The sequence below is a fragment of the Mustela putorius genome, unplaced genomic scaffold (assembly GCF_011764305.1).
Source record: "Mustela putorius furo isolate JIRA1106 unplaced genomic scaffold, ASM1176430v1.1 tig00003863_pilon_pilon_pilon, whole genome shotgun sequence".
Lineage (NCBI taxonomy): Eukaryota > Metazoa > Chordata > Mammalia > Carnivora > Mustelidae > Mustela > Mustela putorius.
Window position 1 is genome coordinate 15,337,620 of NW_025422015.1, and position 23,489 is coordinate 15,361,108.

The 23,489-nt window shown below is 42.6% G+C and overlaps 1 protein-coding gene across 6 annotated transcripts in view; it reads right to left on the bottom strand.

The window, feature by feature from the left end:
- Nucleotides 1-1,811: 1,811 nt before the first annotated feature.
- HECA (hdc homolog, cell cycle regulator) overlaps nucleotides 1,812-23,489 on the bottom strand; it is a 44,625-nt gene continuing 22,947 nt past the window's right edge. The window contains exons 2-6 of one of the 6 annotated variants that reach the window (XR_006602326.1): nucleotides 14,526-15,566; nucleotides 9,167-9,321; nucleotides 5,051-5,430; nucleotides 3,794-3,824; nucleotides 1,812-2,276 (exon numbers count right to left, since the gene is read on the bottom strand). Coding sequence is in view for 3 of the 6 variants with exons in the window: in XM_045066300.1 (XP_044922235.1) it covers nucleotides 5,266-5,430; nucleotides 9,167-9,321; nucleotides 14,526-15,566 (1,361 nt within the window). In the remaining 3 variants the exon portion in view is untranslated. Of the gene's footprint in view, nucleotides 5,431-9,166; nucleotides 9,382-14,525; nucleotides 15,567-23,489 lie in introns of those variants that run through there. The other 5 variants (XR_006602324.1, XR_006602325.1, XM_045066300.1 and 2 more) reach the window with 5 other exon arrangements.

Here is a 23,489-nt window from a genome sequence, read left to right on the forward strand (position 1 = left end):
TTCCCTTTTATAAAAGTGTTCCTCTTTGGTTTTTTCTTCTAAAAAGAAGGGATGCTTTCAAAAGTACGTATCACCCTTATACAACAGCCCAGGGAAAACACTCAGAATTACTGCCATTTTAGGACCTGTCTGGCTAAAACGAGGGCTATATCTTTTACACCTACTGTCTTGTGAAAATAAACCCAAAGTTCTCTCTCACCTCTAAGCAAAGTACCCATCCATTGATATTATTTGGAAAGCTAGGAGAAGAAACCCAGACTTAATATTCTCAGCCATTAACAACGTGAATTTATTATGTAGATTTAAATTCTCTAAGCCTCCATTTCTCTCTAAAATAAGTACAATAGTGATGCAATTAACAAACATATACTATTGTGAATACAACTGAAAACATAACCCTTGTGCTAAATTCTGGTATCTCTAAATTCTAGACTTTTATGGCTATGGGTTTTTACTCTTATATTTATGAGACATGTAACTAGGTAGCTCTAAACTTGATTTTAAGATATGATCTAAATTTTTGATCTTGTGTATCAGAACCACTTGGCATAGTATCCCTCACCAGAAAATGATGAAATGATGTAATGGCGGCAGATTCCATTCGCTGAACACCAACAAGTGTAAACAGTGTCGTCCTACTGAACTCCATCAAAGTACTTTAATTTTTATTTTGCCACCCCTGAGGCATAGCAATATTAGACAGAGTTTGTATGAGTCATTACCACAGTGCTACAGGCTGCCACTACAGGAAAAAATATTCCTTGAAAAAAATTATTTAAAATAGTAACTATCTTCAAAGGTATTTCATATTCATTAAATAAGGTTTATCCCAACTATGGCCAGCTAGCAAAACATGGAAAGCACACAAACTCAAGGCAAGCTTTTTTTTCCTCCCCAAATTTACCTCTTCACTCAAGAAAACAGCCTGCATAACTAGGAATTTAATTGCTGCTAAATTTAAGTGAAAACAATATAAGCCGGATTTAAAGAAATGGAAACCACTACAAACAAGATTCTTCTCCCATTAAACTTAATTCCTATCAATCACTGCTTAACTTCATTTCCTCTTTCTGCTCTGCCACAGTTAAGAACTCTATTTTTCTTACAACTGCAAAGGAATTTTGTTGAGTAAATTACGCTAGCAGAAACCGTAAGATCCCGAGTCCTTATGGCTTCAAATAAAATAAAATTTATGCCTCAGATGTCTGTAGTAAGTGGGAAGACAAGCCTTTGAATCCACTGGCAGACTGGAGACATGTCCCTCACCCACATTTCCACCTCTTCTCCTGTGTTCCAGTGTTTTTGTGGATTTCAATCCACTAGCTGAGAATGACAGTGGAAATGAAAGGGACAATGAGATTTTAAAAGCTAAAACATACCTGACCACAGTGCAAAGTCGCAAGAGGTTTAATCACAACTCAGTTTTCATTTTCTTAAAATGAAGTAGCATATGATAAAGTCTTCTCATTATAAAAATTGTTACAGGCATGGGAACCCAAGAAAACTCTGTAGACTAGGACTGTCTACCCATTCAGTAGAGCTCCCTATAACCAGAACAATTAACTTTGGACCATCTCCATGGAAGTAACTCTGTTCTATAGAAGGCTTATTGTATCGCAAAGGTAGGCTGCATGCGACCCGCCACCATCGAACAGCATAAAGAGGCTGCGGTTCTCATGACCAGCAGCAGTGACCGAGAACAGACTGCGCTCAAACCCCAGAAAGGCTTCCCCACTATCTATTCTGATCAAATAGGCCCAAACCCCAAAACCCTGAAGCCCAGACAAAAAAATAAAGTGACACACCAAAGAGAGAGTACAACGTTAGCTTCTGAGATTTTATTATTTTTAATACATACATTTCACAAACAGAAACCTTCAAACACCACACACAATTCCATAACCAAATTGTTTCAGTTTTATCCACATTCTTTAACTATTTACACTGTCTTCCCTCAACAAAAGTGCAATCCAAGACATCTTGACAAGAAATCTTTAGGACAAGAATATATTTTTGAGCTGGTTTTAACGATGCCCATCCGTTATGTTTTCTTTCAATTACCTGGAGTAATAATGAAGTCAAAGGACATAGAGATGAGCTGGGTTAGGCAGCATCCCATTAAAGGAGCAAAAACACTGAACAGGAGCGCTTTCTCCTCAAGTCCTCCCAAACCAACTGAAACTGCTCAAGAGCTGCAACCAGGAGACCAAAGAGGAGAAGCCACGCGGAGGTCCCGACCCGGGTACAGGAGAACCAACTGTACGTGAGGCGTTGGTCTTAGGGGACAAAACACAAAATTTCAGCAAATTAGTCTTCATGGTCTACTAAGTTATGCATCAGCCTGTTAGTTTTAGTATTTAAACACCTAATAATATTCCTTCCTTGAGTTAATTTCCCCCAAAAAGCAATGAAAATACTTTTTACTCTGAAAATAAACTTCTGCAGAACCTGGAAATTAAAGACCAGGGAGAGCTCTGGCTTAGTTTGAATGGAATAATTCATCCCACCGCCCAATTTCATGGCCAATGTCTATAAACTCGGTATTATCACTTGCTTCATGTGCAGCCAGAAGAGAATGGAGAACTGAGTCAGCCTAAAGAGAAACGATAAAGCCATCAGAAATGGTTTCTCACTGAACTGAAGCAGGTAAAATTTTATTTGTTCCAGGTACAGAACTCTTAAAAAAATAAATGATTTTTTTAAAAAGTTAGAACAGGTAAAAAAAATCACTTTGAAATTATTAATCACTTATGAGTGGTTCATTTTATTGAACACTGTCTATCAGAAAAACAGAAAAATGGGTCTCTTGGGTGACTAATATCCTTTAATATCCAAACCACAACAAAATAGTCATCTTTTTTGACATACTCTAATCTCCACTGATGTATTCAGAGCAAAGTACTTTGAGAAAATCTAGTGAAAATACTAAGAATAGCAGATTTCCAAAATAAGATTTATTCTCCACATTGTTGCATACTCATTGTATTTCATTCTCAAATAAGCCAGATTTTCTACTTTAGAAGAGAATGTGATGCCTTAAAGGCAAACAATATTCTCCTATAGGGAGAATCATCCTATAGGGATGATACCTATCCCTCTCCTTTTTCAGAACCGCAGCATCCACAGAATCCTAACTTTGTGGTTCAAATAAAGGCCAAAAGCAAATTTTATCCAATTACAGGGAAAACTCCTCCTACTTATTTTTCGGAGAGTACAAACCAATAGAAGAAGAAAATACTGAATGCATCAGACACCACATTCACAGCAGTTTTAGACTAAGGAGCTTGTGAACATGATTTATATATAACCTTTAAGATCCAGAACAATAATAATAAGCAGGTTTCTCTATAAAATTTTAGGTGCATTAAAAAACAGCATTACAATATTTTATTATCCATTTGAAATTCAGAACTGAAACTCAAATATTACCTCAAGACACGAGAAACCTACGAATTTTTATACTTGGGTACATGAGAGAATCAGTGGGGCACCAGTTAACTCACAAATACAGCTCTGTGTATTAAGACACATCTGCAAGGGCTCTGTTCTATAGGCCTTTTTCAGGCCAATATCAATTCGCTGCTTCATAGAGGCATTGAGCATTTCCCCCCACTGTGAAATATTTTTCAGACCATCAACCACCAAATGAGAAGCAGTAAACCGAATTACAATCATCCAAACTGAAAGATAAGAATATTAGCTGATATATTGGTTCTTCAATGCTCTGTTGTTTCAAAAAAAAAAAAAATCAAATATTTCATACAGTAGAACTCAAACTTGCTTGCAGTAATACCTAAAAACTTCTCAGAGGTAAAACAGCTGTTCTGAGAAAAAAAAAAAAAAAGGTATAAACCACATGAGTAATACAAACTGTTCACATCACTCCAAATTTGGCTACCCATAAAATAGATGTATTTTCAGCTTTCTATTAGCATATATGTATACAATACTTGAAATTACCAAATCCATTTTTGAGAAATCATATTCCAATTCCAATTCTATGATGGTATAGGGTGTCAGTCTATTTAAATCATCAAGCTCTAATCACAAAAGGCTGTATTTTGGAAAGCCCAATGCTCTGACTAATCAAGTTATACAAATTATCATCTTGTTTCACTAATGGTGAAGTATCATGGAGAGCTTCAGAATGATCTATTTTCAAAATACTGTTATATATTACAATCCGTGTTTTGAGAAATGAAATCACACTTTAAAAAGAAATATTGAAATTATTATTCCTTTCCTCATATCCTCACAAAGCAATTTTTTCCTTTCCTTCTTGGGGTCAAACCTATGATTTGGGAAGCTCAGCATTAAATGGATAAAATGTGGCCATAACAATTTTGTGGAAGAAAAAGCATAGTGATGATGGTTCTGAATTTCACCAGTTAGGGTCTATGGCTGTGAGATTTACCTGTGAGAAGAATCTCACATCAAATGGCCCCTGGACAGTGCAACACACATAAATCAGTACCACCCAAATCATGTCATTCATGGGTTCTCCTTAAGAGCTCATCTGACCAACTTCAAAGACACAATTCCCAAGACAGGGTTCCACCTGATCTTGCCCCCTTGAGTCCATGTGCAGCACTTCCAAATTCATTCGGTATGTTCTCTCTGTTACAGGTCAGTTTACCTAAAAACATTTGCAACACCACTAGTTTTCCTATGTCTTATAATTTGGATAGAATTTTCAGTGTGAAAACTGCCTGCCTAATCACAGAGGTGATAGAAACACCACTCGTATCTGCTTTCCAATCATCTACAGGTCAGTGTGCCGGCACAACCCTGAGCCAAGACAGACTAGTGCACTCCCAGCGCTCCAGGCACAGACTTACAGTGACTATCCCATGTTCTTCTCAAGACCCAGAGCAGATCTAAAAGTGGGTCTTTAGACAGTTAACATTTTAATAAGAGCTTCTTTCCAACTCCCACCAGGCTTTTAGTTGATAATCCCATAATCCCTTTAACTAAATCCACCCTATCCTCCCCACCACCTTAAAAGCTGTCCGAGAGACTTAGTGAGAGTGAACCTCTACCCCAGACTCACGGGATTATCCATTTGGGCTCCAGTCAGGACCACAGACCAACACTCAGGAGTCAAGAGAGGGCAAGGGGCCAACCCCATTTTAGTGGCACACATACACAAAGGAACTCTCCTTTAAATTAGAAAAGAAAGTCATGTCACAGAATGTTTCCCTATAAAAGATATGTAATAAAGAAATAAAAGTCAATAAAATAGCTATTCCTAAAGCAAAGCTTTCATCAATAAGCTTCGAGAACTTTGAAGGAGGAAAATGGCTTCACGAAATGGTAGTCCAGGTTCCCACAGTGCGGACACTGCTGGACGTTGCTGTACTCGGAGAAGTACTGCATCCCGATCCGCACGTCGATCACCGGCTTCCCACAGTGCTTACAGTTCAGGCGGGCCTGTGGGCGAAACACAGACGGGTCAGCCACCGCGCCCTTCCTGCCGCCTCGCCACGATGTCACCGCCAGCCACCCCAAAACGCAACACCATGAGGTCTGAGGAACTGCTCCGGAGTTGAGCTGGGAGTCTGTCTCTCTTGTTAGCAAACGCAGGGGAGGCAGAGCGGAAGATAACACATTCACACATTCATCATCTGTCTGAGAGACTGACTCCTCTTTCCCTCTGACCTGCAGCACCCTGAGCACTTTCACCTACTTGTAGGAGGAAAATTCCCAACCCGCAGGGCCTGAACTGCTCCACGGAGGCTCCCCTAACAACAGGACACCCCTCCCCCTGGACTGTAAGAAGACGCTGAAGCTGACTCCCCTCATTCAAAGCCTCATGAAACTTCATGGACTGGGCTGAGTTTATTTTAAAAATTCATACACATTTTTGCATTCTGCTCCTTACTACACTTGTTTCCTTTGATGTAAAAATAAAATTTCCCGAAAATACTCCAGCAAAATTAACAATCCAGGAAGAAGTGCTCTGTGGATCCTGAGGCTTCAGGAAACCATCACACACTAGATCTTCCTTTGTGCCTGGGTATCTAACAGCACAAGACTAGAATCTTTTAGCGCAAGGTCCAAGAACTTAAAGGAATAACCAGAAACGATAGATACAACAGACTCTCAATTTAGATTCATTCCAAAAATGTAATAAAAAGTATAATCTCGGGGTGCCTGGGTGGCTCAGTGGGTTAAAGCCTCTGCCTTCAGCTCAGGTCATGATCTCAGAGTCCTGGGATCGAGCCCCACATCGGGCTCTCTGCTCAGCGGGGAGCGTGCTTCCTCCTCTCTCTCTCTGCCTGCCTCTCTGCCTACTTGTGATCTCTGTCTGTCAAATAAATAAATAAAATCTTAAAAAAAAAAAAGTATAATCTCATTTTGTCCTCAACACACTCATGGGAGTTACGTGGTAGTCTGTGAATTTAGATGAAGACACAGGCACGGACTGACAGCAACATGCCCAAGGCCACATAGTTAGGAAGCAGAAAGACTGAGGACTGGACCAAAGAAGCTTATTCCAGAGCCCACATTCTTAGTTATGACACAGACAACCTTTCTGTGGCTAAGATAAATTCCCTTTTAGCTGACTAATCGCTCTGAACAACAAAAGTGAAATTCTGGGCAAACCTCTCTCTTTAATCATTCTCTTTAAACTGTTATTCCTTTCAAATAATTAACCATTAAGCTTCTTTTTGGCTCAAAGTCTTAGCAGAAGACCTTCCTGGATTTGTTAATAGCGTCTAACATTTACACCTTCCCAGTGAATACACAGTTGCCCTTGAACAACATGGGTTGAACTGCACAGGTCCACTTATGAGCAGCTTTTTAAAAATAAATACAGTACAGGACTATAAATTTTTTTTCTTTTCCTTATTATTTTCTTTATAACATTTTCTTTCCTTTGCTTTATTGTATAAATACAGTATAAAATACTTACACAAAATACGTGTGAATCAACCATTCATGTTATCAGTAAGGCTTCTGGTCAACAGTAGGCTGTTTGTATTTAAGTGTTTGGGGAGTTAAAAGTTACAGGCAGATTTTTGACCACACATGGGGTCAGTACCCCTACCCCCTGTGTTGTTCAAGAGTGAACTGTAGTTAACTGACATTTTTTTTTTTTAAAGCCAAAGAGTAATCAAACATTGCTTTCCACTTTTAGTTCAAGGCCAGAAAATAGAGGTCTGGGCTCACATTGTTTTAAGGAAGAAATACACAGTGAATACCACCAGGCTGGCTGTGGCAGGATGCCATTCTGCTCTCCTCCCTAAAGATAAGGAAATAATCCCACTGTCTCTCAGTGATATAGCAGGAAGAGGAGCAGACAGGGAGTTCAAGGTTTTAGCATGGCTGTGCCACATTTGTGAAGACCCCCACTGCATGTGGAAAACAAGGAGGCTAACCTAGCTCTCCCACATCCTTTCTAGCACCAATGAACGGCCCCAAACTCTTTTCCTTCCTTACTTCTTTTTTTTTAAATATTTTATTTATTTATGGGAGATAGAGAATGAGAGAGAGAGAACATGAGAGGGGAGAAGGTCAGAGGGAGAAGCAGACTCCCTGCTGAGCAGGGAGCCCGCTGCGGGACTCAATCCTGTGACTCTAGGATCGTAACCTGAGCCGAAGGCAGTCACTTAACCAACTGAGCCACCCAGGCATCCCCTCCTTACTTCTTTAAAAGAGAACCCTCTCTTGTGTGTATCAACGAGAGGAGCCACTTCCTTCTGTTTCTCTCATCCAAGAGCTGGCGCTATAGCACAGTTGAGTATTACCAAATGCTACAGGGTGCAGCTAAAAAGACTTTGAGATCTCATTTCCAAGGCTAATGGAATTTTAAAATGGAAATGTGGACAATATATTAGAATAGCATACGAGAAAAGTCAGCCCTGTCTAGAATCAAATGACAAGCTAAGGATGGCCATTTAGGTCTCTCCTGACCATAGCTCTTTTTTGAGAACACTAGTATAGACGAAGTATGGCTGAAGCACCCACTCGGCCAACCTTTTTCTTCAACCTGCACAGCTTATCACAGGATATTCTTTTTTTAAAAATCACACCATAGTGCTAAAGATACAAAGCTATATAGTAACTAATGAAGTGCTTAATAGTTATTTGTATTAAAGCCAGGCTCGGAGACTAAAGAGCAAAGTAAAATTATCTCCTACCCATGAACATGAAGGAATTCTAAAACAAGGCTCTCTTTTCCTCCAAGCACTTGGAAATGAACCAAGATACTTCCAAGGATTTTGTTTTGCCTCCTGTGTTTCCATGAACTTATTTAACGTGTTTTCCCGGACTACTACCTCCCTTTCCTCTGGTGACAGCTAAACTTCGGAAAATGCTTCCTCTCAGCAATGCTTTAAGGATTACAAACATTTCACGATAGCCTCCAACACAGTAGAAGAAGGCAGTTCCTGTGTAACTGTGCTACCCCACAGAAAGGAAGCAAAAAGAAAATGCTGTCCACCAAAGAAAGTAAAAGTTTCTTCTTCCTTTTAAATGACTTCTTCTTGGGGCATCTGGGTGGCTCACTGGGTTAAAGCCTCTGCCATTGGCTCAGGTCATGATCCCAGGGTCCTGGGATCCAGCCCAGCATCAGGCTCCCTGCTGAGCAAGGAGCCTGCTTCCCTTCCTCTCTCTCTGCCTGCCTCTCTGCCTACTTGTGATCTCTGTCTGTCAAATAAATAAAATTGTAATAAATAAATAAATAACTTTTTCTTATTAGAACATAAGTATATGTTAGTCACACAAAACAAGAAAATATAAGCGACAGGAACCACTTAGCATCCCAGCACGCAGACACAACCTCGGGCTTATAGGTTAGCAGATCCCTTTCTGTAGTCACTTTTTACAAAAAGAAGCATACTGTTACACCATTTTATAAACTACCTTTTTTACTTAGTACCCTAAAAATATTTCCCATTAATTATATATTATTCTACATTACCCCCTATTCTACAATACCCCCCCCCCCCACACAATGGCTGTAGAGTATCCCAGCAATAGCTTCATCAAACCATGGTAAATTAGCCATCATTCCTGGACTCGGGGATGAGGTGGTACAGCCACTTGCTATCTTCCTCGCCCTCTCCTGAACGAACGATGGTGCGGCTCTATCTCCTCTGCATTTGCCAGGGGACAGAAGCCAGAGTTCACACGCAACTTGGTCTAGGGTGTCGATACCAACCTGACAGCATGGAGAGGCAGCCAGGATGTCGTAGGTGTACATGGTGCCCAGCTGGTGCCAGCTGCCGTCCCACCGCGACTTACACTTGATGCAGATGATCTTATGAACCCCTTCCAGGCAGTCCACGCACACCGCATACAGGTGCATGAGCCTCCCTGTGCACAGAAGACACAGTGCTGAGAATGGCCATCATCGGGGCTAAAACACTGGCTGATCTATCAATTATAAGCAAACATGTTACCATTCAGATAAAATAAGTAGCAAAATAGGTCATATTCAGCCTATATCCCCAAGTTGTCCTTTTAGAATAATGATGAATTACAACTGTCAATGGGACACATACTCCAAAGTTGTATCTTTATTAAATAGGGCTTCAATTCACTTTTCTAAAAAATACTGCCAGGTTTATAATATGGACATCCAAATTCAAATGACCAAGGTACAAATCCTACAAACCAACCAATGGTCATACAGGACTCTCAGCTCAGAAGCCTATGTGTGGCACAGAGCCTGAACCAACAACGCCAGTCTGCAGCCACGGGCTTTCATCCACTGACAAGTCCCACCGTAGGAAAGTCAACAGTCTGTCTTGGTACTGGTGGCCCAGAATTATCCCACAGCCACAATTACTGTGTTAACTGTCCCTGTCTCCAAAACTGCTCAGCCTCACCATATTTAATTTAGGAACCAGGATCATATCTAACTTGTAAGTGGTGATTTAAATGGAGTACAATGTCTTATTATCTACTGGGCTCTTAAGAGAAACAACCCCATTTCTCCATCATTTGTTAACATCAAATGCTTGCAAAGGAAAAGAGGTCACCCTTGTTTGCATGGAAAGGTTTAGGATTCAAGTCATTAGGAAAGATTGGGCATGTCCAGGATCCACCTAGACGGTGTACAATAGCAACATTGCTGCTCTCTACATAGGCATCAGGGAGCGCCACAGTGCTATACGCTATACTCCTTCAGAATGCGCCGCTCCTGGCCAGGAGCCAAACCATGGCTCGTCACCTTTCTATGGTTAGGACCAGCCTGCTCCTTACCCTCTGGAAAGAGGTAAATAGTACTGACAGGGTAACTTTCCATTTCATTTGCTTACAAGGCTCTCTCTTCCTCTTCAACAGAGGGCACCATGCTCTCTCTCTCTCTCTCTCTCACACACACACACACACACACACACACCACTCTTGTTTCTCAGGTCTATCTAATCTTCACCTTTTTCCAACCATTCTCTGAAAGGTACCCTTCACACGTGGTCCTGGGCTCTGTCGCACATTCTTCCTTTTCTTTCTCTTCTCTCCCTATTCAAGAATGCTCCAATCTTAAGATCTGAACCACCCTTTATAAAATAAGCTCCCCAGCTTTCATCCCAGATGCTTATTTCTAACAGTGCTTGCTGAACAGACATCTCCAGCCAATGCCCTCATCTTCCTTTCCCTAAGACAGGTCTCCTTCCCAGTGTTCTCCAATCCCGTCCATGATAGCATCCTTTATCCGCTCTAGAGCCAAAGTGAGCCAACCAGGATGCAGCTTCATCCTCAACAGGCAAGTTATCCCCAAAGCCACAATTTTTTCTTTAAAACAACCTCTTGTGGATATTCCTACCTTTCAGTTCCCACTGTCATCACCCAGCAATCTCTCATCTCCTGCCCTCTAGGCAGGAGATTTAAGTTCCACCTCTCTGGAGAAAGGTCTCCCCCCCATCCTTTCAAACAACTTCCCTGCCCCCAGGTGATCATCTGCTTTAAAAAAAAAAAAAATTAGACTCTTCAGCTCTTAAAGAACATGACAAAGCCCTTACTGAGGCTTGGAAGGACACCCATAATCCGTTCTCCCTACCTACCCTACTCATTTTCCACTGGAGAACCTCCACTCTCACCAATCTCTTCTCCCCAGTTCTGTTTCAACTTTTAAATCACCATTCCTTTGCTCAGATTGCCTCTGTCCTATCAACAAAGGCCTTACACAGCCAGACCCTCTTGTTATCAAAATCCATCCACCTTCTGACATCTGCCTTCAAATTGCCTCCTTTAACTACCCAGTGGCCCCTTCCTGATTGGAAATTATAGGATGCTTAAAGTACATCATACCCAGGTGTTACTCATTTCATAGATGGTGGTTAAGTTAGGCCTGGTGAAGGTAGTTCCATTTTTGTAAGAGCATCTTACTAACCTCAGATGGAAGGCAAGGATTGATAGCAACCAGCCCAGGCATGGAATATATAAGATTGATTCACTGATGTAAGTGAAAAGAATCCGTCATCACAGACAGAGTAAGAACAGCAGTCCTCTCGTTTATGCTGAATCCCTGTACTCTCCTTTCATCTTCACAGAGAAGATTTCCAGTCTTAAAGTGAAAGTGGTTTCTACCTACTTCCCTCGAAAATTAACCCCAACCAGTATAAAGAACAAGAAACGATACATACCTGCAAACCTGAAGCAAAACAGGAGATCACAAAATCAGATGAAGAAATTTTAAATGACTTAGCTCTGAAACTGGACGCAAGCAGTGGAATGAGGCGCCAAAAGGGAAACAGTGGAGTAGACAAGTAACCAAATATTCTATGCAACTTCTTCCATCAAGAAGTAGTCTATTTAATAATCATCTCCTAAATCTGGGCTAGCCTTACAACTTATTTTGAAAACCACAATGTGATGGAAGTGATGATACTCGGTTCCAAGCTTATGCCTCTTGAGAGAGCAGGCCCCACCTTCTCACCCCCTGAATGCAGGAAAAAGCCCAGTCTAGCCCACTGGAAGATAAAAGACCACACCAAACCGGGATGAGCCACTCATTCCAGCGGAGGACCCCTGCCAGGCCAGCCAGTCAGCCAACTGTCAGACATGTGTCAGGGATCATCTGAACCAACCAACCCAGAGAACTATGAGAAATCATAAACCATCCCTGGTTTCAAACACTATGTTCTGGATCAGTTTGATTTTAACAAAGGCTAAAGGGCTAAAAGGTTAGGTGAAATTTTAGAAAAGGAATGAGACCACTCCCCTCAACCTCACTTCTTTCCTGTTGAGGGGACAGTTAAAATAGGAACCTGCATCCATGAAACAAGAACAAGATGATATTAAAAAGTGCTCTTGGAAATTATAATTTATGTATTTATAGAACAGAAAATCTTGAATTCAGTAAAAATCCTGACATATAAAGCCAAAGAAATCTTCCAAAAGGCAGGATAAAGAGAAAGATAAGCAATAGGATGTGTAAGGTCTCCCTCTATCTTTTAAAAAAAAAAAAAGATTAAACTTAAGAGGTCCAATATCTGACTAACAGTTCCACAGCTGTATTTGAAAATGAAAGAGGAAATGATCAGAGAAAGAAACCAGAAGAAAATCTCCCCAAACTGAAGACTATGAGTTTACACAGCCAAAAATCCAAGAAAGCACACTGCACAATGAATGGGGGTGGAGAGGAAGACCTGTGTCACGGTGAAACTTCAGAACACTAGGGATAAAGAGAAAATCTTAAAACCTCAGGGGATCGGAGGAGAAAGCAAAGGGACAGCAGTAAAATACTGACTTCTCAACACTGACACTGGAAGACCAGATATAGTGAAGAAAGAAATGCCTTCAAAATCCTAAGGGGAAAATATTTGTAACTTGGAAGACTCTACCCAACCAAATAGCAATCAAGTGTGAAGACAGAATCAAGACATTATCAGACTTTCAAAGTCTGAAAATACCTAAGCCCATGCTTCCTTTCTCAGAAACCTCCTGGGAATGTTTCTTAACAAACTGAGGAAATAAACCAAGAAAAAAGAAAACATGATATCTAGGAAATAGAAGATAAAGAACAGAAAAGTAAGCAAAGAATTCCTAGAAAGGCAGCCATGCAGTATAGCAGCTAATGAGTACAGCCAGACAGACAGGAGCAGGAAGATGAAAGGTTCCATGAAGGAAATTTAATTTCTACAAAAAGAAGTTCATTAAATGGAGGATAGGTATGTGCAAATGATTTGAAAGCTTTGTGGAAGCTGCTGGAGAGCAACCAGCCAATGGTTCCAAGAAGACTAATAAGCAAATGAAATTGTGAAACAATTATCAACTGTAATAACAAAACAAAAGACATCCTAGAATATACTATATGATAGGAAATACACCTACACTTCGTGCTCAACACTAGATATTTACATAATCAAAGCAGTAAAAACATTAAGGATTTCACCAGGAATTGTGATACATTATCCTGAGAGAAATGGGAAGATTTAAGAAAGCACAATCATCCACCTTAAGTCAATAGACAATATCTAAAACTGGATATGAAGACGGCAGTTTTAAAATTACAATGGTGGGATGCCTGAGTGGTTCAATCAGTTAAGCATCTGCCTTCTGCTCAGGTCATGATCTTTGGGTCCTGGGATCAAGTCCCATGGCTGGCTCCTTACTCAGCAGGTAGTCTGCTTCTCCCTCTGTCTGCAGCTCCCCCTGCTTGTTCTCTCTCTCTCTCTGACAAATAAATAAACTCCTTTAAAAAAAAAAAAATAAAAACCTAAAAATCAGTCATAATTGAAAAAACGCTATCTCTGAGAACTGAAACAACAGGGGGTGTGGGACAAAGACAGGTAGAGATATATTGATTCTACCATGGTTTTTTTTTAGCACACTTTTGAAGTTATAAGCATGTTACATTTCATGTATCTCACCTTTATATAAACTCAGTAATTTCACACAAATTGACCAATTGCTCACTTAACCTGACCAACACCCATCATTCAAGTCAGGCTGAAATATCGCTGTGCCCTTGAATGTCATCCACAGCACTAAGCTCTCTGCCTTCGCCAGAAGGGTGATGCCTCAGCTTCCAATAATCGTCCACTTTCCTTTTGCTGTTATCAAGAAAGCCTGATTTTCCATAAACTTCAAGATTAATTCAGCTCATCTGAAAAACACACTGGCCCTCCCTGACCCTCTTCTGTTACTCCCTTATGTTTACAAGGATCAAGAGAATACACAGCATGCTGGGCACATTAACACAGGTTGCAAAAGCAACTGTTTTACACCAAGTGATATAGTTATGCAATTCCTACTCAATTCCCTCCCAGTGAAGGAAAACTGTACACGAGGAATCCTCCCTTCAAATGACAGCAGAATAAAAACATAAAATGGCCCACCAGGACAACTGTATTTGGTACAGTGACATCAAGAGTCATTGTACCAAATGTACAAACTGGTACCAGCACCCCCTCCAGCACCTCAAGGGGCAAAGCCGAAACATCCCAACAGTGCCGGGCACCCAACAAGAACAAGAGGTACCCGCCATTACACTGACTCCAGAAGAGAGCAAGCCCATTCTGCTTCTCGGCTTTTAACAAGGGAAAACAGGCAAGGTGGATGAACACCTGTACCTTGAAGATGACACGGGACGTCATATTCGATCTCATCGTGTCTCGACGGGCTTAAGAACAGAGTTCCGTCCACCAAAGGGAACTGTTCAAACACCGGGAGTGCCCGGTGGCACAGAGCGCAGTTTACAACATTCCTGTGGCTGGCACTGAGGGCCGCAAGGATGAATTTCCGCAGATCCTCGCCCTGGCCCATCTGGGCATCGTCTTCCATCCGCACGTGGAAAGTGTTCAACTTATGCCTAGGGATGTGCGTGAGCAGCTCGGACAGGTCCAGGCGCCGCAGGAACTGCACGGGAGCATCAAAGTGGCCCCCCCGGTGCACCGATAACCCAGCCGGACTGTAGTCAAAGTGGGTGTTTCGGAACACATGGCCCCCGGCCATGGCCTTTTTGTGAGGCTCCAGATGGATGGCATTCTTTAGGAATTCCCCGAGGTATCTCGAGGAGCGAGGGCCGCTGAAGTGGGCAGGGGAGAGGATAGAGTAGCCGGTGGGCGGGGACTGGCCCGGGGAGGCGCAGGGGGAGCGTGCCCCGTAGGCTGCTGCCCCGACCGCCTTCTCCTGGGAGTTCTGCCGGTCCATGGAGTGCCGCCGGGGGAGGTCGTGGCTCAGGCCTTTCTGGGGCTTGTTGGGCGGCCGGCACTTTTTGGCCTCCTCCCCCGCTTCACCGGGAGGCCTCCCTGTGTTCTTCTCTGACCCAGATTTCTTCTTTTTCTCATCCTGCATCCGCTTCACCTGATACCAGTCCGTGTCCTTTTTTAAGTGGCCCTGTCCACAGCGGCAGGAGCAGAAGCGGAAGGCCAGGTCGTAGCCCTTCTTTGTCCACATGTTCTGCCGGCACTGCTTCTCATTCCAGCTGCGTGCGCGGCCGATGCAGTTAAACTGGACCAGGATGCTGCTCTCCCACTCGTAGAAACACTGCAGGTGCATCCAGCTGCTGTAGGGGCAATGCTCGTTGTTGCACACCACCTTCTGGTAGTCGTCCTTGTCCAGGTCCACCGGCCTCCCGAAGCTGCAGATCAGGGGCGTGGCACACGGGGCTTCTGCGGAGAAACACGGAAAGAGGTTTAGCACGCAGGAGCTGGGATTCCAGCAGGCACCACGCTGGCGAGAGCAAAGCTACCATCCCCACAAGCCCATTCGTGCCAACAGTACAATTTTATGGTGTCACGATTTCCACCGCTGGAGTCACACCAGACAAGATTAAAAAACACTGACTACTTTCTTCTGGTATTATGTTGTACCAGGGGAATTTATTTTCAGATATTTGTTATCTGCTGAAAAACACACCAGTAAGCTTCAAAAAGTCCAAATCCTTCAAAGTGCAATTAGCTGTATGTCAGTACTTCCAACATTGTAATGTACTATGAGGTTTTCCTAAGATGTGGGTGTAATAACAGCCAGTTCCATGGTTCTTAGAGAGGAATCACTCCAGTGAACTAGGAAATAATATGATGAAGCCACTTAACCTACCAGCTCCAAAAGGACGCTGAAAGTCCTTTATCACAAGTGTTAGGCTATACTGAATACCACAGAAAAATTAGAAAACAGAAATCCCTCATCCCCAATTCCCTTCTAGAATGGTCTGATACCTAATGGCAGGAATATCTATCTGGTCAACCTAATTGTTGGTCTACACAGAACTGCACTGCCAGGACATGAAGGAAAAAACCAGAATTCTCCTAAAGCTATCAGGACAGAAACTAGGAACACCAACATACTTATACCTATTTAATCACATGCTCCACAGGCCATCTAAAAGACCAGTTTCCAGGGCACCTGGGTGGCTCAGTGGATTGGGCCTCTGCCTTCAGCTCTGGTCATGATCCCAGGGTCCTGGGATCGAGCCCCACATCTGCGCTCTCTGCTCAGTAGGGCGCCTGCTTCCCCCACCCCCTCACCCCGGCCTGCCTCTCTGCCTACTTGTGATCTCTCTCTCTGTGGAATAAATAAATAAAATCTTTTTTTAAATAAATAAATAAATGGCCAGTTTCCCCAAAAGGAGGGAAAAGTTGGTGACACAAAGTAGAACTCCGCTCTTAAGAAGTAAATAGGATTTATGGAGATTCCAGGGGATTCCAGTTACTCCAACGCCCATAACATTTTCAAAAGGACTTTCTGGAGAGCAGTAATACTCCTAGTTGAAACCAAAGGGCTTGGTCTAGAAGGTTGCACATGCCAAGCTCACCTCAGACTTTATCTGTTGTAGCAGAAAACCCTCAGAGTTCTGTTCTAGAAAGCTCCCCCTGGTAGCAGTGTGGGACATGAGGCTGCAGAGTTGAGGGGCAGAGAGGCAGTAATCCAGGTGAGACATGGGTGTGTGCCTGAGCAACAGCAGCAGCAGAGTAAAATGGCGCTCACTGTTGAAGGGGAGCAAACGCTGACAGACAGCAAACATGGGAGAGGCAGGTTTGGACAAATGGACAAAGACAACTTTGGGCTGGCCTTATTTTAGACCTGCTGAATTGAAAATACCTATACCAATGAGGTGGAGAAAGACACGACTGGAGTCCAAAGACCTGGAGCCTGCAACAGATGGGTAGCCACACAGCCAGAGATGGAAGTTAAATCCCTGGACTAAGGAGCTCACCCAAGAGGCATATGAGGAGAGGAAAAGAATCCTGAGAAGCAACATAAAAAGGCTGAAGAAGAATCCTCTACAGAAGACGGTAAGGAATGAACTGAGAATTCACTGTAAGACAAGCCAGGAGAGAATTCTATCAAGGCAGATGGAAAGTTTTAAGAACAGAGGGCTGACTCAAAACAACTGTGACACCCAAAAGTATCTCTACACATTGCCAGCTATCCAAGGGATATCCAAGGGAGAAGAGACGGAGCAAAACTGCCCCTGGTCGGAAGCTACTGGGCAAATCAAAGACGGAAAAGTCCTCACCAGAATGATCAGTCAGCCAGTCAGACTCCTTAGTAGCACCAGTTCCAGTGGGATGACACGGAATAGATTGAAGGTAATGGTGAAGACTGGATGATGAGGTAAAGAAGTAGAAGCAGTTCAGATGATCTTCTAGAACACTCTTCCCAGAAACAAGGAAGGGAAGGAAAAACAATGGGAAGAGGCCAGCAAGGGCTGAGACCTACACGTTCACCTACTCAGGGAATGAATGCCAAAAACCTAGGCTGGTCTAAAGAGCAGAAGTCAAGAACCTCTGCAACTCCAGGACTCAAAGACCTTCACAACTTCCCCACTCGCCACTGCATTACAAATATAATGCTGCACCAGCACAGGGACCCCAAATCCTAGAACAATGGGACGTTACAATCATCCCCTTCAGTGTGGGACCCCAGGGCATCAATCACAAGGCCCTACCCAACTGGTCTGCCTCGGCTCCTTCAATAACTGTAGCTCCCCCATCTACTGCCTGGGAGTCCATAGCCCTTAATCTTCATTGGTCCAAATCCCACTCGCCTCATGCAGTGCTCACAGCATAGACTCTCAGCCAGACTACCTGAGCTAGAATCCCAGCAGTACCACTGTTGAGCTGTGGGTCCTTGGACAAGTTCCTTCTTTTTCATCTTAATTTCCTGTACAGAATGCAGACAACAGAATGTACTTTATCTGGTTGTTATAAGGAGAAATTCTACACAGGTGGCACCCAGAGCAGGGCCTGGCACCTGGTAAACCTTCGCCCCTTCTTCCCATCCTTCAAGACACCTCTACACACCTCCCACCTCTACACACTGATTTCACCAGAACCACCCCTTCTCCAGAGCGGTCTGGCCTGAACCTTATTTGAGTCCCCACTGTGATCCCACCAGGTTGAGGCCTCCAAGGAGGACGCCTCTTACTCATCCTTGTGTTCCTGGCATCACCGGGCCTAGACCTGACACACATGCCAGGCCGAATAAAGTCACCTTAAAACAGGCACACAAAACCCAATGTGACCAGCAGAGCAGAAGGAAGAAAGCAACCTGAAATCCTAGACAGAAAGACCTACATGTACTTAAGCATAAGACTTAGAAGAATGGTCTGTAAACTGAGTAAATTAACTGCAGTCACCTGGGCTGTGACCTTTAGTGTCCTTTAAAATGTTAATAAGTCAGTTAAACAAAGTTCAGTTGCTTTTATCTTAAACCCTTCAGAGACACAGCCTTGGAGGGAATGTCTCTGAAATGTAGGAGAGCGGCCAAAGCACTCTCTAAGCCAAGCCTCCTGAAGTCCAACTGAAGGACAGCCAAACTCTACCTCTGCATTTACAACACCCAAAATGTAAAATTTTAAATGCTGAGGTTGGCTTAATAATTCCTTTCAAAGTATTTTTGCATTAAAAAAGATAGATTAAGAGAAGGAAAGTCCTATTTCTATCTTCCTCAAAAAGCTGCAAATGCATCATGTAAACAATATTGAGCACTCCATACGTCCTGGGTCTTTCGAGCTGAAGAATCCACAAATGGTGCTAAGAGCTCCCACAGAAATCTCGGCAGGAATCACAGAGGAGGCAGTGTGGCTCCATGTCCCTGTCTCTCTAACACTGCTCGTCCTCACCTGCCTTCTGCCCTCCAGGGCTCGGCCATGAAGCGCTCCCACGCCAACCTGCCAGCCTGCTTGTTTATATCTCGGCCACTCTGATGCGGTCTTTGTGGCTAAGCCTCAAAAACAAAGACAAAGGCTTGAGACCAAATATGATGTGCAACAGACACCTCACCCTGTTACACACCTCCAGCCCGAGGGCGAGGCTCCAAGGAACAGGGTGAGTAAGGGGGGGGGGGGGGGCGGGGTAGCACACAGGCTTCTGACTGGCTTTTACATCTCACACAGCCTCCCGATGAGGCCTCAGGCTAGCCTCCACACTTCAAGGCTTAGTTCAAACTTGCCCTCACTCTCCCACTGTCCACACTGGAGAGGCAGCTGGGAAGAGTGTGAGCAGGGTCTGGGTGATCAGCTGTTTGACATGAAGCAGTTTCCTGCTTCCTCATCTGTAAAGTGAGGACAAAAATGCTTGCCTTCTTTCGCTGCAAATAAACATGGAAGCACTCTGTGAGGTTCCCTGACAGCTCTCCCATGCCACCCACCTCTCCTCTAACTGGATCCTAGATACTCCATGACTAAAAGCAAACTGCTGCAAGAGACCTCCTACGTTTTCTATCTAATGTTTGGACCCACAAAAGGGGTTCAGAAAGTAACCAATGAGGCCATGCCTCTTTTTTTAATTTCCAACATCTTAGAGTTAACTAAAACATACAGGAAAAGATTTGAGAACTTAAGAAAGAGCATGAGCGCCCTTCAGATCATACCTATAACAAGCGAGCAGTCTTTTCTTTCTTTCTTTCTTTCTTTCTTTCTTTCTTTCTTTTTTTTTTTTTTAAGATTTTACTTATTTATTTGAGAGAGAAAGAGAGACAGGCACAGCAGCGGGGAGGAGGCAAAGGGAGAGGGAGAAGCAAACACCACTGAGCAGAGAGCCTAATGTGGGGCTCGATCCCAGGACCCTGAGATCATGACCTGAGCCTAAGGGAGATGCTTAACTGACAGAGCCACCCAGGCTACCCCACAAATGAGCGGTCTTATAGAAATGCATGTGATTGCTTCCTGAACATGGTCTCTACATTTATAAAATTCCTAGCTCTTAGGAATTGCAGTCGCACAAAGGAAAAGGTCTAAATAGAATATAGACTGATCTGATACAACAAAACCATTTGTGAGAGAGGGGGAGAAGGGAACGGCATGGTAAGCAAGGGCCTGTGTCACGTACACCCCTAAGGACACTCATCAAAGCTGTGACAGCCTGACAAGCAATACAGTCAGCACTGCTCGCACGAAAGTCTATAAACCGTCCAGTGCATCTTTACAGCTCCATTGTCAGGAGTTCAGGACCCAGCTTCTACCTCTCCCTGCCCAAGTGAAAACAATTAGGGATCACCTCATTCCGGACAGAAGTCTCTCTCAGTTTCAAGTCTGGACAAGAAGATAGCTAGGCTGACATCATTTGGGCAAGGTCTGTCACTCTTCCCAGTCTTCTCATCCTGTATCCTGCCTCCCACACCTATTAAAAGGGAAGATCTGAGAGCAGTCATTTATGTGGCCGCCCAACAAACCCAAATCCTTTGACACACCCATTCACACTAACAGGAGGCCCAAACACCAGACAGACACAGCCACTGTCAGCTTTTTAACTGCAAAATTAAATGTTTTCACCCCTCTTAAAATAGTTGCAAGCATCACAAGCAGGTGGGGAGTTCAGCAGGCTGGCAGGGGGAGGAGGGGGTTGAAGTCAAGCAAGGCTTCCTAGATGAAATCTAAGGTGGGCATTTGGTCACATTCAGCCTCATCCCCTGGTTTTCAGAGCAAATTCTCCTCAGGGTATGAAATTTCTGCCTAGAAGATCCTCAACTCCAGCTTCCTGGAGGGCCGAGATTGGTCAATGAGCACAGAGACTCTGGAGCGAACCAGGCTGGATTTGACTCTCAGCTCTGCAACTTAGTAGTTTTAGGATCTTTGGCAAGTCACTGGACTTCCCTGTGCTTGTCTTCTTAACGTGCAAAAATAAAAGTAACTTAACTCAAAGGGCTGCCATGTGGATTAAAGGGGTTATTAAGGCAGTTCACACAGAGCCTGGCACAGAACAGCCACCATTTAAACATAAGCAATTATTATGAAAAGCCCTATCACTTTATATTACTTGATGTAAAAACCAAAGAACTTTGAAATCATTTAATGCAAACCTACAAGCAAGAAATGACCATCCACCTTTCCCCATACATAAATAAGTGCCAGAAATGCACTTCTTCCCCACAACAGAGCAGGGTGGCATGCAAAAAAAATTCACTCAGTATTTAATGACAAATTTTAAAGAAATAGATGCAAAATTTTCTTCGAGGCCCTTAAAGATGTTCTACTGCACGTCAAACAAATAAGTACCTTGCTATTTTTTCAACCTAAGCAATCTTTTCCAAGCTTGGGTAACAGGGTTTCATAAAGCATGGCTGCATTTGATTCATAGGATGTATCCCTGAAGAACTCACATAATTCAGAACTGATTATCCCACAGTCTGGAGGAAGGGTGTGAGGAATGCATTCTCAGAACACATAAATCTACAGTCACTGTGTTATATTTTTCTTTACTGTTGCTTTTTAATATCAGCATTATCTCTAGCATTTCTCAGTTGTAGCTCATAAATTGATAGCATGGCATATCATCCTGTGTTTTATCACATTTCTGTTCAAAAGTTACTGATTTGCAAGATTTTTTCAGCACCAGTACTGGTACACCTGGATATTCTGCAAGATAAAGACTTAAATTATAATACCTAATTTTAAAATAATAATGCAAATGTCACCAAAATCCTTAAAGAAGTTCTATAAACAACAAAGAGTTCAAATAATATTGCCAAGGGTTAGTAGGTATTTCTCTTTACAAGAAAAGGTGATGCCAGTGGGTATCAAAGCATTTTTACAATCCAGTTGACCTGCCAGCTTTGAAAATATGACAAGCTTGATGCACAATTTGGGGGAATGTATCCACTGAAATTCTGCACATCCTGTGAAGCTTTTATTAATAGTATTTGTGTCATTACTTGAAATTTGCATAATTTAATTTGCATATAATGGGATCACACTGTATTAGGAAATAAATTAGCAGGCTGCCTTTTCTTTTGCTTGGAGATTTTTTTTGATCCTGAGGATGCTGGATCAGAGAGAACCACACATCACCCTAGCATTACATTTACTGCCTGCACTGACCCTGAAGAACAGGTAAGTTCCAGAGCTTTCAGAACCAAATCACAGTATCATAAACTGGGAACACAGCTCCAGATTAAGTATGTGTGCATTTGCATAAGTCTACGCGTATTTGTATGTAACTGCAGAAAAACTACCCAATTGTTGAACTATTCCATTTCTTTTAGTATTGAGGTATAACTGACATGCAATGTTTTTATTAGTTTCAAGTGCACAACGCACTGATTCAACAATTCTATACATTAATTGGTGAGCACCAGGTAAGTGCGGTCACCATCTGTCACCATACAAAATTACCACAGCATTACAGACTATGATGTACTTTTCATCTCCATGACCTATTTTAGAACTGGAAATGTGTACTTCTTAATCCCCTTTATCTATTATGCCATCCCTTCACCCACGCCCCGTATTTAACCAGTCTGTTCTCCATATTTCAGAGTCTGTTTATTCATTTTTTAGATTCCACATATAACTGAAATCAAATGGTATTTGTCTTTCTCTGATTTATTTCACTTAGCATAATACACTATAGGTCCATCCATGTTGCTGCAAATGGGAAGATCTCACCTTTTTTTAGGACTGATAAAAGACGTCGGGTCATCCTTCAGTACTATACTCCAATTTTAAAGAAATTAGAACTTGATTATCTTTGTCAATGTCCTATCCTTCACCAGCATAAATGTCCAAAAGGTGGCCATAACCAAAACTCTTACATATTTTTTTTTAATATGTGATACCCATTTCCCATCTAAGTTCTAGCACAACATTTCCAAAATGATGGCCCACCTCTTCTCTCCTGGTGGACCCAAAAGGGTACCTGGAGACGAAAGAGTGGCATCGGCCTTCTCCCCTTACCTCTAGATTCTAATGTGGTTCAAGGCAGGCCACCTCATAATGTGCCACTTTGGCATGCAAATTATTTTGAGCTTAAGATAACCAAGGCACAACAGACTCAAGAAGAGCTTTTTACCCCTCCAACTTATCTTTAAAAAAAAAAAAAAAAATTAGAACCGAGTCTGTACCAGGAGGAGAGCTATTACTAAAGATAACTTTTTTTTTTTTTACATAAGAAAGACCTCTCTGCAGGGTAAACATTCATTTACCGAATACTTGTTCTTCTCATTTTCTTAAATTGTTTTCCTCCCCTCTGAAGTCCCAGACTCCTACACCTTCCTCTCTTTAGCTTGGGGTGGCATATAAACTTCGATTGCCTGACTGCAAGAGAGCCTCTCCCGTCTTTGTGGGGCTCCCAAACATATGTCATTAAACT